The sequence below is a fragment of the Jatropha curcas genome, chromosome 1 (genome assembly GCF_041381405.1).
Source record: "Jatropha curcas cultivar XTBG-Jc1 chromosome 1, XTBG_Jcur_1.0, whole genome shotgun sequence".
Classification (NCBI taxonomy): domain Eukaryota; kingdom Viridiplantae; phylum Streptophyta; class Magnoliopsida; order Malpighiales; family Euphorbiaceae; genus Jatropha; species Jatropha curcas.
Genome location: NC_143151.1, coordinates 2,824,255 through 2,840,514, shown reverse-complemented (window position 1 = coordinate 2,840,514; position 16,260 = coordinate 2,824,255). Strand labels below are relative to the sequence as shown.

At 34.6% G+C, this 16,260-nt stretch overlaps 3 protein-coding genes across 5 annotated transcripts; all 3 read right to left on the bottom strand.

Moving 5' to 3' along the window:
* Window positions 1-2,163: 2,163 nt before the first annotated feature.
* LOC149498817 (K-stimulated pyrophosphate-energized sodium pump protein) lies at window positions 2,164-8,006 on the bottom strand. Of its 3 annotated transcripts, none has more exons than XM_089719499.1 (11): window positions 7,467-8,006; window positions 7,093-7,177; window positions 6,382-6,578; window positions 4,831-4,913; window positions 3,847-3,892; window positions 3,671-3,727; window positions 3,416-3,470; window positions 3,238-3,338; window positions 3,079-3,142; window positions 2,808-2,941; window positions 2,164-2,606 (listed from the first exon to the last, which is right to left on the bottom strand). In XM_089719499.1, exons 1-11 carry the CDS (start codon window positions 7,602-7,604, stop codon window positions 2,433-2,435), a joined length of 1,134 nt encoding a protein of 377 aa, XP_089575625.1. In that variant the 5' UTR covers window positions 7,605-8,006; the 3' UTR covers window positions 2,164-2,432. The 3 variants fall into 3 exon arrangements, with proteins under 3 accessions (XP_089575625.1, XP_089575629.1, XP_089575635.1); XM_089719503.1 differs by having other exon boundaries at window positions 7,524-8,004; XM_089719509.1 differs by lacking the exon at window positions 3,671-3,727.
* A 1,301-nt stretch (window positions 8,007-9,307) lies between these two features.
* LOC149498816 (ACT domain-containing protein ACR9-like) lies at window positions 9,308-12,752 on the bottom strand. The gene is made up of 6 exons (XM_089719494.1): window positions 12,385-12,752; window positions 11,886-12,104; window positions 11,689-11,794; window positions 10,641-10,992; window positions 10,039-10,323; window positions 9,308-9,657 (listed from the first exon to the last, which is right to left on the bottom strand). Exons 1-6 carry the CDS (start codon window positions 12,536-12,538, stop codon window positions 9,511-9,513), a joined length of 1,263 nt encoding a protein of 420 aa, XP_089575620.1. The 5' UTR covers window positions 12,539-12,752; the 3' UTR covers window positions 9,308-9,510.
* A 2,085-nt stretch (window positions 12,753-14,837) lies between these two features.
* Window positions 14,838-15,402, bottom strand: LOC149498815 (histone H4). Its single transcript, XM_089719496.1, has one exon. The coding sequence runs from the start codon at window positions 15,316-15,318 to the stop codon at window positions 15,007-15,009; it is 312 nt and encodes a 103-aa protein (XP_089575622.1). The 5' UTR covers window positions 15,319-15,402; the 3' UTR covers window positions 14,838-15,006.
* Between the last annotated feature and the right edge of the window lie 858 nt (window positions 15,403-16,260).

Sequence of the window (16,260 nt, the reverse complement as noted above, 5' to 3'; positions counted from 1 at the left end):
TAGGAAGTGGAACTATTTCTCTCTTGTATTCTTTCACATCCAAATGCTGTCTGCAAGGAGTGGAGGATTCAGCCTGAACAGAAATTTCCCAGAGTTCCTGTTTCTATCAGCTTCATCATTGAAACAGGGAGATTTCCTCTGAGGTAGATTTCTTTATATTTATCATATAATTAGATCAGCTTCATCATTGAAACAGGGAGATTTCCTCTGAGGTAGATTTCTTTATATTTATCATATAATTAGCAACTTTATGTTCCTCTGTTAGAAGTTGTACTTGATTATGGCGCAGTTGATTTTGATGGTTGAATTATAGCCTCATAAGTTACATCTCTTTTTGTATTCTGTTCAGGGAAATATTAGTTCCCCTGACTATTTCGTATGGCTACTGCTAATATTAGAAATATGGAATCTCTGGATCAATCAACCTGATGACATTGAAAATTCAGGTGAAGAGGAAATGTGGAATGTCTTGGAATAGGAACTCGCTTTAGGTGTTGGTTGATCTATATGGATTTTTAAGAACAGTTTCATTGATATCTTTGGTCTGTGGCTGAAAGAGTTGTTTTTTTATCTCCTTGGTTGAGGGTTTAAATGCTTCTCCAATCAGCCAAGAAAGAATTGGACCTTGCTCTGCAAAGAATTGCAGTTAGAGATATGTGCAGTAGCATTTCTTTGCAAACTGAACTGGAATTTTTTGCTGCTTATAAGAAAACCTCCTGAACTTTACAAAGTTGGTGTTGGATTCTGGTAGCCTGCTCTGTTGCTCGAGGCAGTTGAATTTATTAGAGGAATTCTGCCATCGAGGGATTGCAATGAGCACATAATGCTGATTCACTTATTACTGTTTTGTCCTTGATAACTGATTGGCCATAGCATTACCGTTTTCTTGTGGAATGGAAGACATGTATTATGTATTGTAGGTGGCTTTTTCGCAACTGTTTTGGAAGTCTTAGTCGCTTTCAGAGGAAAAACTAGGCAAGGCGATGTTGAAATAGGCAGCATTTTATGTTGACGCATTGGTATTTGGTTCTCTACATATTATGTTTGCGACTGATATCTGTTGGCACCTATCCTCGCACTGATTATGCTGTCATGTTAGCTGGAGTTAAATATATTTTATTATAATCGAGTTATATTGGGCTTTGATTATGTGTATATCAGATGGCAAAATGCATACAATATATGCAAATTAGTGGTTTTTGACCCTGAACGTAGCTTCCAAAGCTTCCATTCAGTTCGAGTACGACCATCAATAGTGGATTTAAGTATCATTTAGATTATGATTGGCTGGAGATTCTATACTCTAAATGATTGGCTGGAGATTCTTTTAACGTTGTGGGGTGAAGGCTGCAAGGAGCCAATGCTTGCTGATGGCAAGGTATTTTCGTTGGTCCAAGTCCAATGCTCTTTCTCAAGTGAGAAGTTGATTCATTTTTTATTTTTAAACAGGAATTGAATTTAAACATTGAAATAAAAGAGAGGATCTTCAATCAGTAGGCAGTGATGCTTTATTTGATATTTTATTTTGGGCAGAACGGTTCTCCTGAGGAAAGTCGAACGTAATAACATGTTCCTTTGGAGTACCTGGACTTGTGGGTCTGTTTCTCTATTACATTATAAACCGAGGTTCTTATAAGATAAGGTCGACAATATAATGTAGTTTTAGTGCTAAATAATCAACAGTTTCTGCAAACTGTTCAAAAAAGTTCTCGTTTATAAACCCAAAACTGCTCCTGGTATATAATAATATCATGATATCATTGTATATTTTTATGGTTTTTACTGCTAACTTTTTTCTCGATCAGTTAAGAAGCAAAAATCTAAAATGAAAAACATAACCACATGCCAGAGTCCCATTCTTTAGTTTTAGTGATTTGTAAGGCTATGGAGGGTGCGTATTTAATTTTGACTTCTGTAAACAATTGCCCATTTTTTTAAGCTAGTCCAGATTTCAATATACTTTCCGTTACTTTGACCGAATGCTTTATGACTTCTTTCCATAAATGCATAATCGTGATATAAAACAGTTCCTTGACCTAAAGTTTGTAAAAATAATGATCGAGAGCAACAAATAGTAGATTAATAATACCATTTCTTTTTATTCACAAAGAAAGTGCACTCCCAATTCTATTTGCATTAATCTCACGTGATGTATGAAAGCTATTATAGAAAAAAAATGATGAGCCTGCTATAAAAATATATGGTAAACTCAATCACATACATCCAATTTGAATATGCAGTTTTCAAAATGCCAAGTACCTATGATTCATTCCCTCGAAGACTCAAATGAGAGGGTAGGAGTAGCCAAAAGAAAGTATTTGCATAACACATGACAAACATAAGACAGCTGCAGGCCTTCAATCTAGACTTGGAATTTTACAGGCGGAAGAAGATTCTCTCTTTTTTTTTTCTTGATATTTTAGCATTAACACTCAATGCCTCTTTGGTTCCCTCACCTTCTCCCAACTAGAAAACAATAATCGCAGTATAGAATAGAAAATTGTCTTTATGCAAGACATTATGAAGTTCCAGCAGGAAGAGGGCCAGCACCATGGATATAACAGCCGAAAAAACAAACTTATAAGATGCCGAGGGTACCGTCCAACCTGTGCAATAGTGTTGTTGATGTTATTGCCACTAAGTTGAGAGGCATAAACTAGTTGGTTATCATGCATTTCACTTGAGGCCGACATTTTTTAAATATAAACACACCAAATCATTTGTGATAGAAGCAAGACATCATGTGAAGAACAAAAAGAGATTATATATATATGATCCATGAACTATCAGGGCAAGAAAGTACTCACGGGGAAAAGCAAATCTAAAGCATCCCAGGCTGCATGGCGAACAGCTCTAGTAGGATACATTGGACCACCAGGAGAAGTAAAGCTATACAAACATGCTTTTAGTCTTGTACATGTAGTCATTCTCAGTTCCATGCCTGTAGAAATGCATTACACTACCCTCTTCAGAAGGTTAGCAAGTATAACAGGCAGCAGCAATAGCAAATAGAACTTTTGTCAACGCATATCCTTTTTTTTTTTTTTTTTTTTTTTTTTTTTGATTGAACAGCATTACCTTGGAGAACTTTAATATGAGAAAGGTAATGCAATAATACTGGCTCCACCTTTAGCTTTTGAAGCTGGAATATGCATACCATTAGAATATGCAGGCACATTGTCTAACTTTTTTGTCCACAGAACTCCAATAAAATATGGCATAAAGATTTGAGTATACCTGGTCTGCAAGTTCATTAACAAAGAAGTCTGCAGGACCGCCAACCAAGAAAGCATTTGGAAAAACAGGAAATTGCTTTAAGAAACTCTCAAGTTTGTCATCTACATAAAACAACTAATCATAAATTATCACGCAATTTATTGTTCAAACTGAACTATGCAAAGAAATAAAAGCTCACCTGAGTTGTAAAAAAGTATGAATCTTGAAAGTAGAAAGAACAGATCTCTTTGGGCCTGAATTAATTAAAAACTGAGAAATTATTTTTGTAAGGCAGAACACAAGGAAATTTTCCTTTACATGCTATCTAGATAACTGATGATTCCGAGGTCAAAAACACACATTTCCACAGGAGTATCAACAGTAGAATAAACCATTCTAAGCAAAATAATTTGCAATCCATGACTGAAAAGGACAAGATCAGTGACTACTAGACCTGCACTGGAATTTTATTTAATCGCATAGGCTCCAGTGCAACTTCCTCAAGGAGATACTGAAAGCAGTAGAAGGGAAAAAGTAATGGGCATGATGTAAATATAATTTTTGAGCATATTTTAGAAATATATATTGACTAGGGAACGCCTAGCGTTACCACTATATGCTTGCTCTTACCCGAAAGAGGGTCTGGAAACGCCTAGTATTTGTTTGGATGTCGATCCTGACAGTAAGTACAAGACAAATATTACCTGTCATTTTGTATACATTTGTAATGGGAGAATGGAATATACAAGGAAGTGTCTTGAAATACAAGGTGAAATACAAAATTGCCAAAATTGGGATCCCGAGTCACCATATCAAATATATGTACAAAATTTACCTAAAACACACAGCATATGCTATAAGTTTATTATGAAATACTGCCAAACTTCTCTTAGCCAGAGACTTTAGCAACCAGAAGGTCCCTCTCCCCTTCCTCTCTCTCTCTCTCTCTCTTCCCCTCCTTCCTCAGCACAAACCCCACCCCCCACCCCCCTCTCTTGAAAAAAAAAAAAATGAAAATGAAAAACCAACGATCTTGCCAGGTTGACCTCTTGGCCACGTATGAAACCTCAGCTAAACATGAGTACCAAAAATTGTTGAGAAGAGTATGATGTAAAGTGCATATCAGATGAAAACAAATGCAGAGATTATTGCATACCCAAATCTAGATATTTCACAACCAAAAGAAATATTCTTCTCTCCAAGAAGAAAAATGACCAATGCTTTTGAATATTTTATTTCTTTTTCACCCAAAATTTATAGTACACCAATATCAAGCTATTAACAGTTAGAATTGATTAATTGTATCAGCAAAAAAAAAAAAAAAAAAAAAAAATTAAATTCTTGCAGTAAAGTAAGTAGAGCCTATTCATCTGGAAGAAGGAAATGGAAGAAATGGGAAATACGAAAGAGCTTTCAATTTTTAAAATGGATTATCTCAAAACCAAAGAATATTTTCTTTTTCCAAATTTAGTGTATGAAATAGATAATCTTTATCTTGACATGTATTATTAACGAGTGCAGCCAACAACCAATAGTAATTTATTAAAAAGTCATCACCAGTCTTACACAGCAACTAGCTGCTATCAATCTACATGAGATTGCCAATATTCATACCAGAAAACATTTGTAGCACCTTGAACAAGAGCAGAAGAATAACGTATAAGCACTTCAGAATTATCCAATTGGGCTTCAAATTGCTGCAGAAAATTACAAGTATTCATCATCATCACAGCATCTTAGAAAAGGGATCTGAACATATCATTTACTACATTATTTAAATGGTTGGTATCTTTTCACATAAAAGAATACAATAACCAGGCCTAACCACATTCAAAGAGATCACCCTTCATATGACAACCTCAACTGATTATAATAGCCTTACATCTCATCTACATAAGGCATCAAATAAATTTACCCAACAATTACAGTAAAATAAATAGAATCTAAAACAAAGGAGAAGTTAGGAAGGTGATTTCAAGTTTTAACATCCATTTGTTCATATTCTAAGGTAAATAGTAAATCCAAACCTGAGAATAGCAATTTATTAAAGCCCAAATTGCAAGGGGTCAAAGGGTCATGAAATATCCAGCACCAAGTTTTCAATTCTCAAAGAAAATAAAAATAAGATTTTAAAAAAACAAAACAAAAAAAAAGGAAACCAGGTCAGACTTGGCTTTAGATTCATTGTTCCCTGGATAAATCAGGAATCTCTACTGGAGACCCAACATGTGTCAAAAATGGCCACATGATACAGATTAAAAGGTAACGATGTCTACTTCAGGACAAAAGAGTACACAATGAATCAACTTAAGTTAAAAGCATGCAATGAATACTCTATACTTTTCAATTTGTTCACCATTGAGCATTTAATATGCTCTCCTTTTTGGCCTAACAAAAGAATATTTCCAATGAAGAAGAAATTCCAAATTGAGGCAAGCAGGATGACACATATATATCACTCAACTAAAATGAACTAAACCTCAAATGCATATTTGTGTGAATATAACTTCGCACTACGAGTATATTTAAACAACAATTCCATAGATTATGACATCGTCACAACCTAACAGCCAGCCAGCCTCCTATTCTTGTCAAAAATCTTAGTAGAAGCTATTCACTTTCATTCCACAATGACAAAGTGGTAGAATAAAGTCCTGCACAAAGATTACCATTTCTCTTGGTCCTGGAATCTAACAAGTACAGATATACCATATCCGGTATCAGGAAAAAAAAAAAAAAAACCCTAAGAAATCACTGTACGTGCAGTCATGTGTACCGACTTGGAGAATTGAAGTCATTGTAACAAGCAATTATACATTTTAACTATTGCCAGTTTGAGCAATAAAAATGACAAGTTAGAGACCACTTATTTTGTCAGGTTGGAGCTAAGACAAGTAAAATTTTCAAAAGATCGATGGCAAATAATAAGTCAGCAAAAACTTTCTACTGATAAAATGTAATAAAAGAGAAAAGTAGCTGTCCAGTAAGCTTTCAAGTTCCAGTCAACAAGTCGGTTAATTTCCTAAAAAGACACACATAAGAACTACATGATTCATAAATAATGTGATTCCAAGTGGATAAATAAATATCAAGATTGAGTGATTCTTCAATGCCAGAAGGAGTTCTAATGAAACAGCAATAACTAAAAAGGCTGAGCTGGCATACCCATTTATGAAATAGAAGAGCATAAATATGCGATGCAAATGATTGGCTCCAAAGCTGAACAATTAAATCAAGGATTCGTTTCCCACTCTCCGGCACCGTAACATAATAATCAGCAAGAACATTGTAAAAGCATAATTGACCATCAGCACCATCCTCTGCAGGAGAAATCATATCTCCTTCCCTGCTGAGGATTATATCTGTATTCAATTTCAATAAATAAAAATGAGAACCCTAAAATGGCGGAACATTGCGTAATAGCCATATCTTACATGGAGCGCTTGCTCATGATTATGCACCACATCGCTGAATACGTGGTTCAATAATTATTATAAATCACGCTATCATGATCCTCTATCCATAGAAAAAGCTCATATTCTATTTTATTCAATGCAGAAAATGGTTTTCCAACATATAAATGCATGCCAAGAACTACACATTTATTTTTATAACTTTTTGCCAGTTTTTCCAAGAAAGTACGAAATTATTAAAACAGGCAGAAATTAACAAATTAACTGTAACAACACTTTCTACTAACTTAAACTAATATTTAATCTCCTAGTTCAAAAATACAATCTAATAACCAACACCAAAACTTTACAATTACAAATGTACGTACAATTTTATTGGTTCTAGATCCTAGTCCCATACTATTAATCCAAATAATGAGCAATAAAAGCAAAAACAAATGAGCATTTTACAGTACTAACTCACCTTTAGCTCGATCATCGACTTCTAAAGCTATGTCCGCAAACAACTCCTGCAGCAAATTGCGTCTCTGCGATGCAGAAGCTAGCGCCTGCAACAATTTTTAGATTACAATGCATAAAAATCAAATTAGGATAATTTGGAACTGCCGCTTTTGCTTTCAAAGAACAGATATTGCATTTCATTTCAAAGCTCTGAAAATTAGAGATGCAAATTCAATAAGACGTTAATTAACTACTTTCTCAATTATAATTAACTACCATAAAATTAATAACAGTAGACTTAGGTATTCTTTCGACATGGAATTAATTCGCTTCGGCAAAATGCGATTTCCTTAATTGAAAATAAAACAAAATTTCAAACATATTATTACATATTACATTATCTCTTGTTCCCGGGAAACGAACACAATGAAGGGAGATGGAGAGAAGACGCACCCGTTGGAGCTTTTTCTCGATTTCTAGAGTGAGAGCGTTGAGATAAGCTGAGCTTCGCGGCGTTGAAGAAGCTGTTTCCATTTATTTTTTTTCCTCTTTTGATTTGACAATTGAAATCTTATAGAAATTTTACAGTACATAACCCAATAAGAATCGGACCAATTACAGAAATTGATATGAGCTGGAAGCTGCAGTTTAGGACGAGAGAAGCAGAATTCGATCAAATCTAGAAACGGCAAGTTTCTTTACTTTTTGGATCATTTTTAGCAAAAGAAACGTAGTAAAACAAATTCTACTATATTAAAAAAATTCGTGTTCATTCTTCTATATGTTTTGATTGATTGACAAAAAATAACGACGCGAATGACGTGGCGTAGCTGGAAAGCAACCGAGTGAGGGAGAGAGAGAGAGAGAGAGAGAGAGAGGCTTGCAGTTGTAGAAGAAACGCCTGGTGTCGTGTTGACTGTTGAGACAGGATGAGGTGGGAACTTTGCCTTTGTGTTTTCTTACATTACATGTTCTACACGTGTGTTTGACGTGGCCACTCCGATTTCGGGACTTTATTTTGGATAAACATTAAGCCTTTATTTGGATCGAGTGTTTCTTTAAAGGAAACAAAACAACTATCAAGAAAAAGTAAAAATAAATTTACTTCCCTTCGTTAAAATAAAAAATACTATGGAAAAAAATTAGCAATTTCTTATTATTTTTATCTATTATTTTCTTTCTTCCATTATTTTTTTTTCCTCTGCTTTTTAAGCAAAAGCATGAATAATAGGGTAAAATATCACAGTTAGCCCTTGAGAATTACTGTTTACAATTCTCCTTCTGTCAATTCTGCTTTTAGAGTTGATATTTTTTTCAATTTGCATGAGAACTAAAAATTTACCACTTCATCTCAAACAAAAATAAAAAAAATACTACTCGTCTTTTGTTGAACTCTTAAACAATTCAAAAACTAATTGAATTACGCTATTTAAATATATATATATATATATATATATATATATATATATATATTAAATTATTTTTTATTAATTATTTAAATAATTAATACTTATTCAGTAGTTGCATTAAAAGCTATACTGAGATATCTTGAGGCTCATTTAGACTTTGTGTCTACATCTAAATAATATTGTGTTCCAGTTGACGAATATAATAAAACTTAAATCTAAAGCTCCGTTTATTTTTTAAAAAATAATTTACTTGAAAACATTATTTGAATTTCCTAAAGTTTGAGACGCATAAGAAAATGAATCAATCAAAAAAATACTTTCCTCGACAAAATAAAAACTAAGCAATATAAAGAAAACAATTCCCTTTTTTAAAAAGAAAAATATTTTTCACATATTAACAAACAATATTATAACTTTGTAAATATGCATTCATTAACCCATTGATCACTCACGGTGACTATTACCCATCAGATGCTGCCACCACCATCACCAGCCACACCCTACTAGCACCAGTAACCCGCAACTCATACAGTTTACCATTTTTATACATTTGTTCATATTTAGTAATAAATTTTTAACATATAAAATTCTATAATTCTAAATATTCTTTTAATCCCCTGAGTTAAAATTAATTAATTTCAATACTGCCAAAAGTGAGTAGTTTGGAAAATATTGTTTCCAATGTCAGTTATTCCCCGAAAAAAAAAAACAGAGCCTAAATCTAAAGCTTGTTTCATAGCCAAGCTTAAATTAGCTTGACTCTGCTCATTTTACAGCCTCCTAAAATTACAATGCACCAGAGCCACTGGTATTTACAAGAAGAAGAAATAAGCTCAACATACTTTGGTACAATTAGTAACTCAAAGGTGATTCCAGAATACAAGCCATGAGCATCTAATCTACTGTAACTCTGAATTTAGGCACTAAATAAATGAATGTAGGCACTAAATAAATGAGGAATAGAAAACATGTGGCCAATATGAAATGAAGGAGTATTGCTCAGACATCACTAACAAAGAAAACGAGTCTACTCACCAGCCCATCAATGTTCTTCTGACTCTATCTACAATCTGATTTCTAGCTACAATATTGGATAACTGAAATTTGCCATTTTCTTCCAGAAGAAATCTGTACACCTCCCATTCACGATCAGAGGCAGAATATCTTCCTATCTCAGCCTGAAAAACAAGACCGCAGTTTCTTAGATATACATCACACTTTATTGGAAATTTACATTAGAGAAGCGATTTAAGGTCCTCAGCACTAGTTGAAGGCACTGAAGATCAATTGACCTCTTCATGATCATATTGTTCTGTTTGTAATTACATTACATGGAAGCTTATGGGATCAGTAAATTATCTGCTACTTCCACATGAAACATTTTTTTAAGACTCAAATATGAAACATATTGAATGACACATTTCAAATTTAAATGTAGAACATATGTAATGGCAAATTGAACAAATCCTTCTTCAAGGATCTTATTGGCAAGTTGAAAGAAGTTGCAACATGCTGATGGATCTTTGAAACACCGTCTCACTGATGAAGAAAATTCTTACCGAGAATATGCAGATCCCAAGTGATTTTAGTGCAAGTGTAACATCGTAGAAAACTCGTGGCCTTCCCTTTCCGGACAGTTCGACTGGATTAGCAACCAGAAGTTCAGTATCAGGTCCTCGGTTTGCAACAATCACTCGTAACGGGTGAAGCATTTCAAGCCTCAAACGAGAACACAATTCACTTTGCTTATCAGAGTCCACAATCTTCTTCCCATCCTTCTGCTGAATAAACAGGTCCAAATCACGATATCCGCTATTGTTTGGGGAGAATCGACCATAAGCTATCTGGAAAAGAAGAAACAACAAATAATAACATCCAATAACCCAGGAACTGGATCTCTGTTATCTGATATGAACAATTACATGGAAATAGAAGATGTGACCATTTAATTTGTTGGCAATTGGTTTTTCCCCACAACAGCATCAATTTTATATCTTTTGCACTAAGTCCAATCATGTCAATTTCCCAGCATGGGAACCATTCCAACAACAGGTGAGTCCAATATAACTTAACCACAATGGCCTCTAATTCAAAGGGAAAAAAACTAACTTGTGTCCAACCTGGATGTCTAATAAATATGGTGCAACACACAAATGATTACCTGAATATTGCAATCTTTCAAAGTTCTCAATGCATCATAAAGTAGACCCTTGTGATCAATGCAATGTACTTGAAGCAACGTATGAGCAGGACTCAATGAATTGTCTATGATCACATTGGTCTTTTTCAATTTTGTCATATCAGGGCTAAGAGCCTGGAAATGAGATTCTTTATCTGATATCTCACAATGAAATAATTCTTCTGCAATGACAGGAGAAAGAGAAGACATGCCCTGATGACATTCATACTCGGCGCCTGTCAGCTGAAGTTCACAGCTGATACATGATTTCCCTAACACAGCATGCAATTGTTCACATGTCTCATCTTGTCTTTTTTTTGTGTGTAGTAACTCCCTGGAATGAGATTGTCGCACATAACAGAGATCAATGATTCATATAGTTAAGGCTTGACTTCAATTGTTAATTAAAACTGATCTTATGGTTCAGAAAGAAGGTTTGCTTGGAATTTACGATATAAACTAACTTATGCAAAAGCTACTCCTTTCTCACTAATCATGCACATACTTATTCTATATTTAAATATTCTCGTGCTAATTACAATATGAAAAATTTTTTAGCGAAGCCCTGGAAGATCGGTTCAGTTTCATATCATGTATTGTTGTATATAATGAATATAATCATGGGGAAAATAAAACGTAACTCTAAGGACTTCCTGAAATAAAGAAATACAATAGAAAATTAAAAATATATACAACAAAATCTTTGCAATATTCAAAGGTAATTATTCTGTAGTATGTTGTATGGGAATGACAGATATAATAGCTAACTACATGGCATTTTTTATTTGAATTTAAATTAAAAAGGACCACTCGTCCAAAGTGGAATTTGAAGAAATTATGTTCATCACATGACAGAAGGCTGCATGTATAAAGATGGAATCAACTGTTTTAATGGTTGATAATTTCTTCATTCAGTGAAAATAAACTGCAAGATTAACAGACAACAAAGACCCCAACATAATAAAGTATTTCGGATGTAATTATAAAACCCTAAATTAAAACTCTAAAGAAAGGAAAATAAAGTGCTCACATGTTATCTGTTATGAAGAAGAGGTCCAGGACTCTGCCATCTGGAGTTGTTGTAACCTTAACCCTTTGAATTGTAAGCTCGAGCTCAGTGAGAACTCGGGTAACATCTAAAAGATAACTAACAATTGCATTACAATCATATACAGACACTCAAAAACAATCCAAAAAACAGCAGGAAGCAAAGACAGTTGCTATTACCATGCAGCAATCCTTTCCTATCGAGGCAAAAGAACTTCAGCAAGTAAACTGGAGATGCTTCCAATGGTGAAGACTGTTGGTTTAAGTAAAAGGAGACTGAACAAGAAGATGGACAAATGGATACAAGACGGTTCTTCAAATTTGACCATCTTAAGAGCGAGTGAGAATGAGGAACTACCCATAATACTATATAACACCATTTCCCATCAGTGGAAACATCTACAACCACAAAAAGATTCACAACAAAGAAGCATTAATATGATAAATATAATATTCATATATAAATAAAGACCAGTCCTCTTTCTAATACACATAAAATTATTATGATCGTCAAATTTAGGACTGGAAATATTTGCAAACTTTGACATTTCAAACACTTGATTTTATAGCAGAAATAACAATAAAAACTAAATTCAAATACGGAAAAATTCAACATTACAATTCACATCTTTCACATAAAATCCCTTAAAAAATACAAAGCAAAATGAGCTGAAACTACCTCCTTTGGTTATGTAAAGGCCAAACTCAAGAATTGTCCTGCAAATATCGCATGCGAGACCAGTCCTATCAGGGCAATTAACAGCAACGACATGAGGCTCTTCTGGCTTGTTCCCTTTCTGGATCACAACAGCATCGTCGCTAGGCACTCCCATCCCGGAAGCCGATGAGGACGGGTCAAATTTGTGTTGACTTCGCCGTTGGAGATGGAATTTCCAGATGTTCTCTAGAACCTAGAAAAGAGGAGACAAAAGAAGAAGGTAGGTCGGCAGTAGGCAGTTGGCAGCGAAGCTGTATGCTTTTGTTGGTGAATGTATTTGTGAGAGGGAGCCAAGTCAGCAAATCGTAGACTGTGAGGATGTACACGCGGCGGAGAGTTGGTGGTTGGATAAAAGTGTCTTTTTCTCCTGTCAGAATTTGCCGATATAGATTTTGAGGCGCAGGATGTTAGATAGTAAGTATATCCCAATTACACTGTAGCTAGTTTTGTCTTCTTTTGCTGATATGCTATTGTTACGGAAGTTTGTTGTCTTTACATCAAGGTAACTTATACTGCCAAGGTGGGTTAATGATTAGCTAAATTTACTTTCGTCAATTTTGTCTTTAAACTTTAATTGGGCTATTTTAACCTTATCTTCTAATTTTGCACTGATAGCTTAACATTACCAAAATAAAAAATGGTTCAGGTAATATTGTAAATCGGGACTAGCAAATGATTCCCTGCCCTGCTGGTAGGGGTGATGCGTGGGATCAAAAGGTCTCCAGTTCAATGGTAACATTGTAATAATTAATTTTAATTTGTTCTTTTTTTTCTTAATGGATTTTATTTCCTTTAATATTAATATTATAATAATTGATTTTAATTTATATTCATTTTCCTTGGTGATTCTATTGCCTTCAATGAGTTTTATAATGAATTGTAATGCTCCTAATAACGGGCTCTGTAGGCAGAATTTTGTTGGTAATGTTGCTAATATTTAGATGCCAATGACCCTTGGACCTAACAATTAAGACAGGAGGTAATTAATCCCGAGTTCTATTTTTTTTTTTTTTTGGAAAAGAATCCCGGATTAAATTTTCACTCGCACTGTTGAATAGAAAATTTATAATTTAGTCTTTAACGGGTATTTAGTCTATCTCCAGTCAAAAAAAACAAAAATGGTTGCTGGTATTTTGATGCAAGAGCATTTTTGCTTCATAGTGTTCCCTCTCCTTGGATAGTTTTTTTTATAAAAATTTGTCTTTCATCTCCCCCTCCTATAAACTTAATGTCTAACATGCACAAAAAAAAAAAAGAAATTTAGAACTCAATATCACATATTGTTTTTTTTTTTTTCAGCAAAAAGAAAGATAATTTTTATTAAATTACTATTGTCTAGAAAAAAAACTTAATTTATCCACGAACTATATAATTGAAGTAACACATGATCACAACCTTAAATACACCAAAACTGGATATACATCAGGCACGGACTAAAACTAAGAACCAAAACCTCAAACATCACATGTTGTTATGCTAGCCATTAAACATCAAATGCTCTATTAAACATAAGCAAACCTATTCTATTCTAGTTGTTTGGCCTTACACATACTCCGTCATCTACTTGTCGACACTATGTTCTAATAGTTTCTCCTTATAGATATTCCACCATCTAATTAACATGATACCAATAATCTGCAAATAGTAGTGTTTAATGTTCTGCAATTCCCTTCGGTTCATATTCCCCTGCTTTTTTTTGTTTTGGTATGACCAGTGAAATAATTTCTTGCTAGCAAATATACATATTTCTGGTGAAATGGACAAATGGTTGCATGAGAGTCCATTCGCCTTGCCTAATTGGCTGGCGAGTTTTACAGGTTCTCTGTGAGTCTGGAGTAGACATTCTTCATTCTCCTCCTAGCTCTATTTTATGTTGCAATGGTTTCTCCTTGATCGGGTGGGAGTAACGTATAATTGTTATTACAAGTCATGTTGTTTCATTGAGCTTTAATCCACCTCCAATATCGAAAAACAATACCCTACAGGTTCAAAAATTAGCAATTTTCATCATCTTTTCTTACCTGGGTGTTGAATTGAGTTGCCCATTATCCCAATCTACAAGAACCCACATTCTGCCACGAACCACCTTTTGATGTTAGAGTGCACCACAACTTGAGCCTAGTAAGCAGATGGACATAAACGACTTTAGCATTAAATTGCACCACACAATTTATCACTAAAGAATTGAAGGTCTTTTGTCGTCTGAAACCAGTAGAGGACCGAATCAACTACTCCAATTCAAAAGGCATTTCAACGAACACCTTAAAGCACAGAGCAAACCTGAAACCCTTCTTTTCAGAATTATATAAACTTCTAACTACAATGCGTAGCAACTCCCCATACGATCTCAAACAGTTTTCAAGCATCCAAACAACAATGAACAAATAAAACAAAAATCCAGAAGAAGGTTACAGTTGAAAATCTTCCAAGAAGATGAAATTCTATTACTTTAGAATTCAGATAAAAGTGAATTACAGTAGTATCAAAAGAAATCCCTGAAAAAACAGATCTAAAGCCAAGATCTACAAAGCAACACTACTATTATCCTATCACCCCCACCACAAATAATAAAGACACAAAAACCTAACCCCCGAAACCATACAAGGTCCTTCCCTGCCTCTTGAGTGCATACACCACATCCATGGCAGTAACTGTCTTTCTCCTAGCGTGCTCAGTATAAGTCACGGCATCGCGGATCACGTTTTCCAAGAAGATCTTGAGGACACCACGTGTCTCTTCATAGATCAAACCACTGATCCTCTTTACACCACCTCGACGAGCCAAACGACGAATTGCAGGCTTAGTAATACCCTGAATGTTATCCCTCAGAACTTTCCTATGCCTCTTGGCTCCTCCCTTTCCCAAACCCTTGCCTCCCTTTCCACGACCTGACATTTTCTCGGAAGAGATATGGAGGTGATCTTGTGAGAGAAATTTGAATTGGAAAGTTTGAACGAAGATTTGATTGAATCGAAGACCTTTGGGGTATTTATTATGTGGATTGGGAGATCAGCAGATAGGCGGGTGTTGATTGGAGCCGTTGGATTTGGTTCTAAATCGACGGTTATGAATGATTTTAAGAGTTGCGACACGGATTGTGCTTTTGGAGAGGTGGCGCTTTCGAAGTTCTAGCGGGGGTTGATTTGATCGTTTGATCTATTCTCATCGACGGCTAAAAAAGATCAATCCGCGTGAAAGGGGAAAATTGGATATGAACCGTGGATGAGGTCTTAATCTACGATCAAGAACAGTATTTGAGGTTGTGACACGGATTATGCTTTTTGGTATTTTGCATATTCGGTGTTCAGCGAGTTGATTATGGTCGTTGGATTACATGTCCACCAACGGCTGGGAGAGTCGATCCGCGTGAAGGTACATCTTTGATGTGGACCGTCGAGAACTTTCAAATCGACGCTGATGAACTGGTTTCGAGGATCAGTTGCACGGATTGTGTTTTTTTTTGCAGATGATGCTTGTGCAGTGAAAACGGTTGAAAATTTTTTTTTAAAACCACGGTGTCAGACTCTATTACATGTTATTTGCCTCTTCGTGTAAATATATTTAATAAGATTGAATTTGAAAATTCTTTTCATACATGAGCATGATTCGTGAGTAAAATGATTGAAATTTTTAGTTCTGATTTACATAAAAATACATAAAAGGGAATAAAAAATGAAATATAATAAAATAAAAAATTTTGAAGGGCTTTTGTTTCAAGCCGAATGATAAAAAGATAATCAAACTTCCACAATTTAATTTGCAATTATGTCAATCCTAATAATTTTAGCACTAGTTATTTTATACTTTATTTTTATATTTTCTGTATAAATAACAATC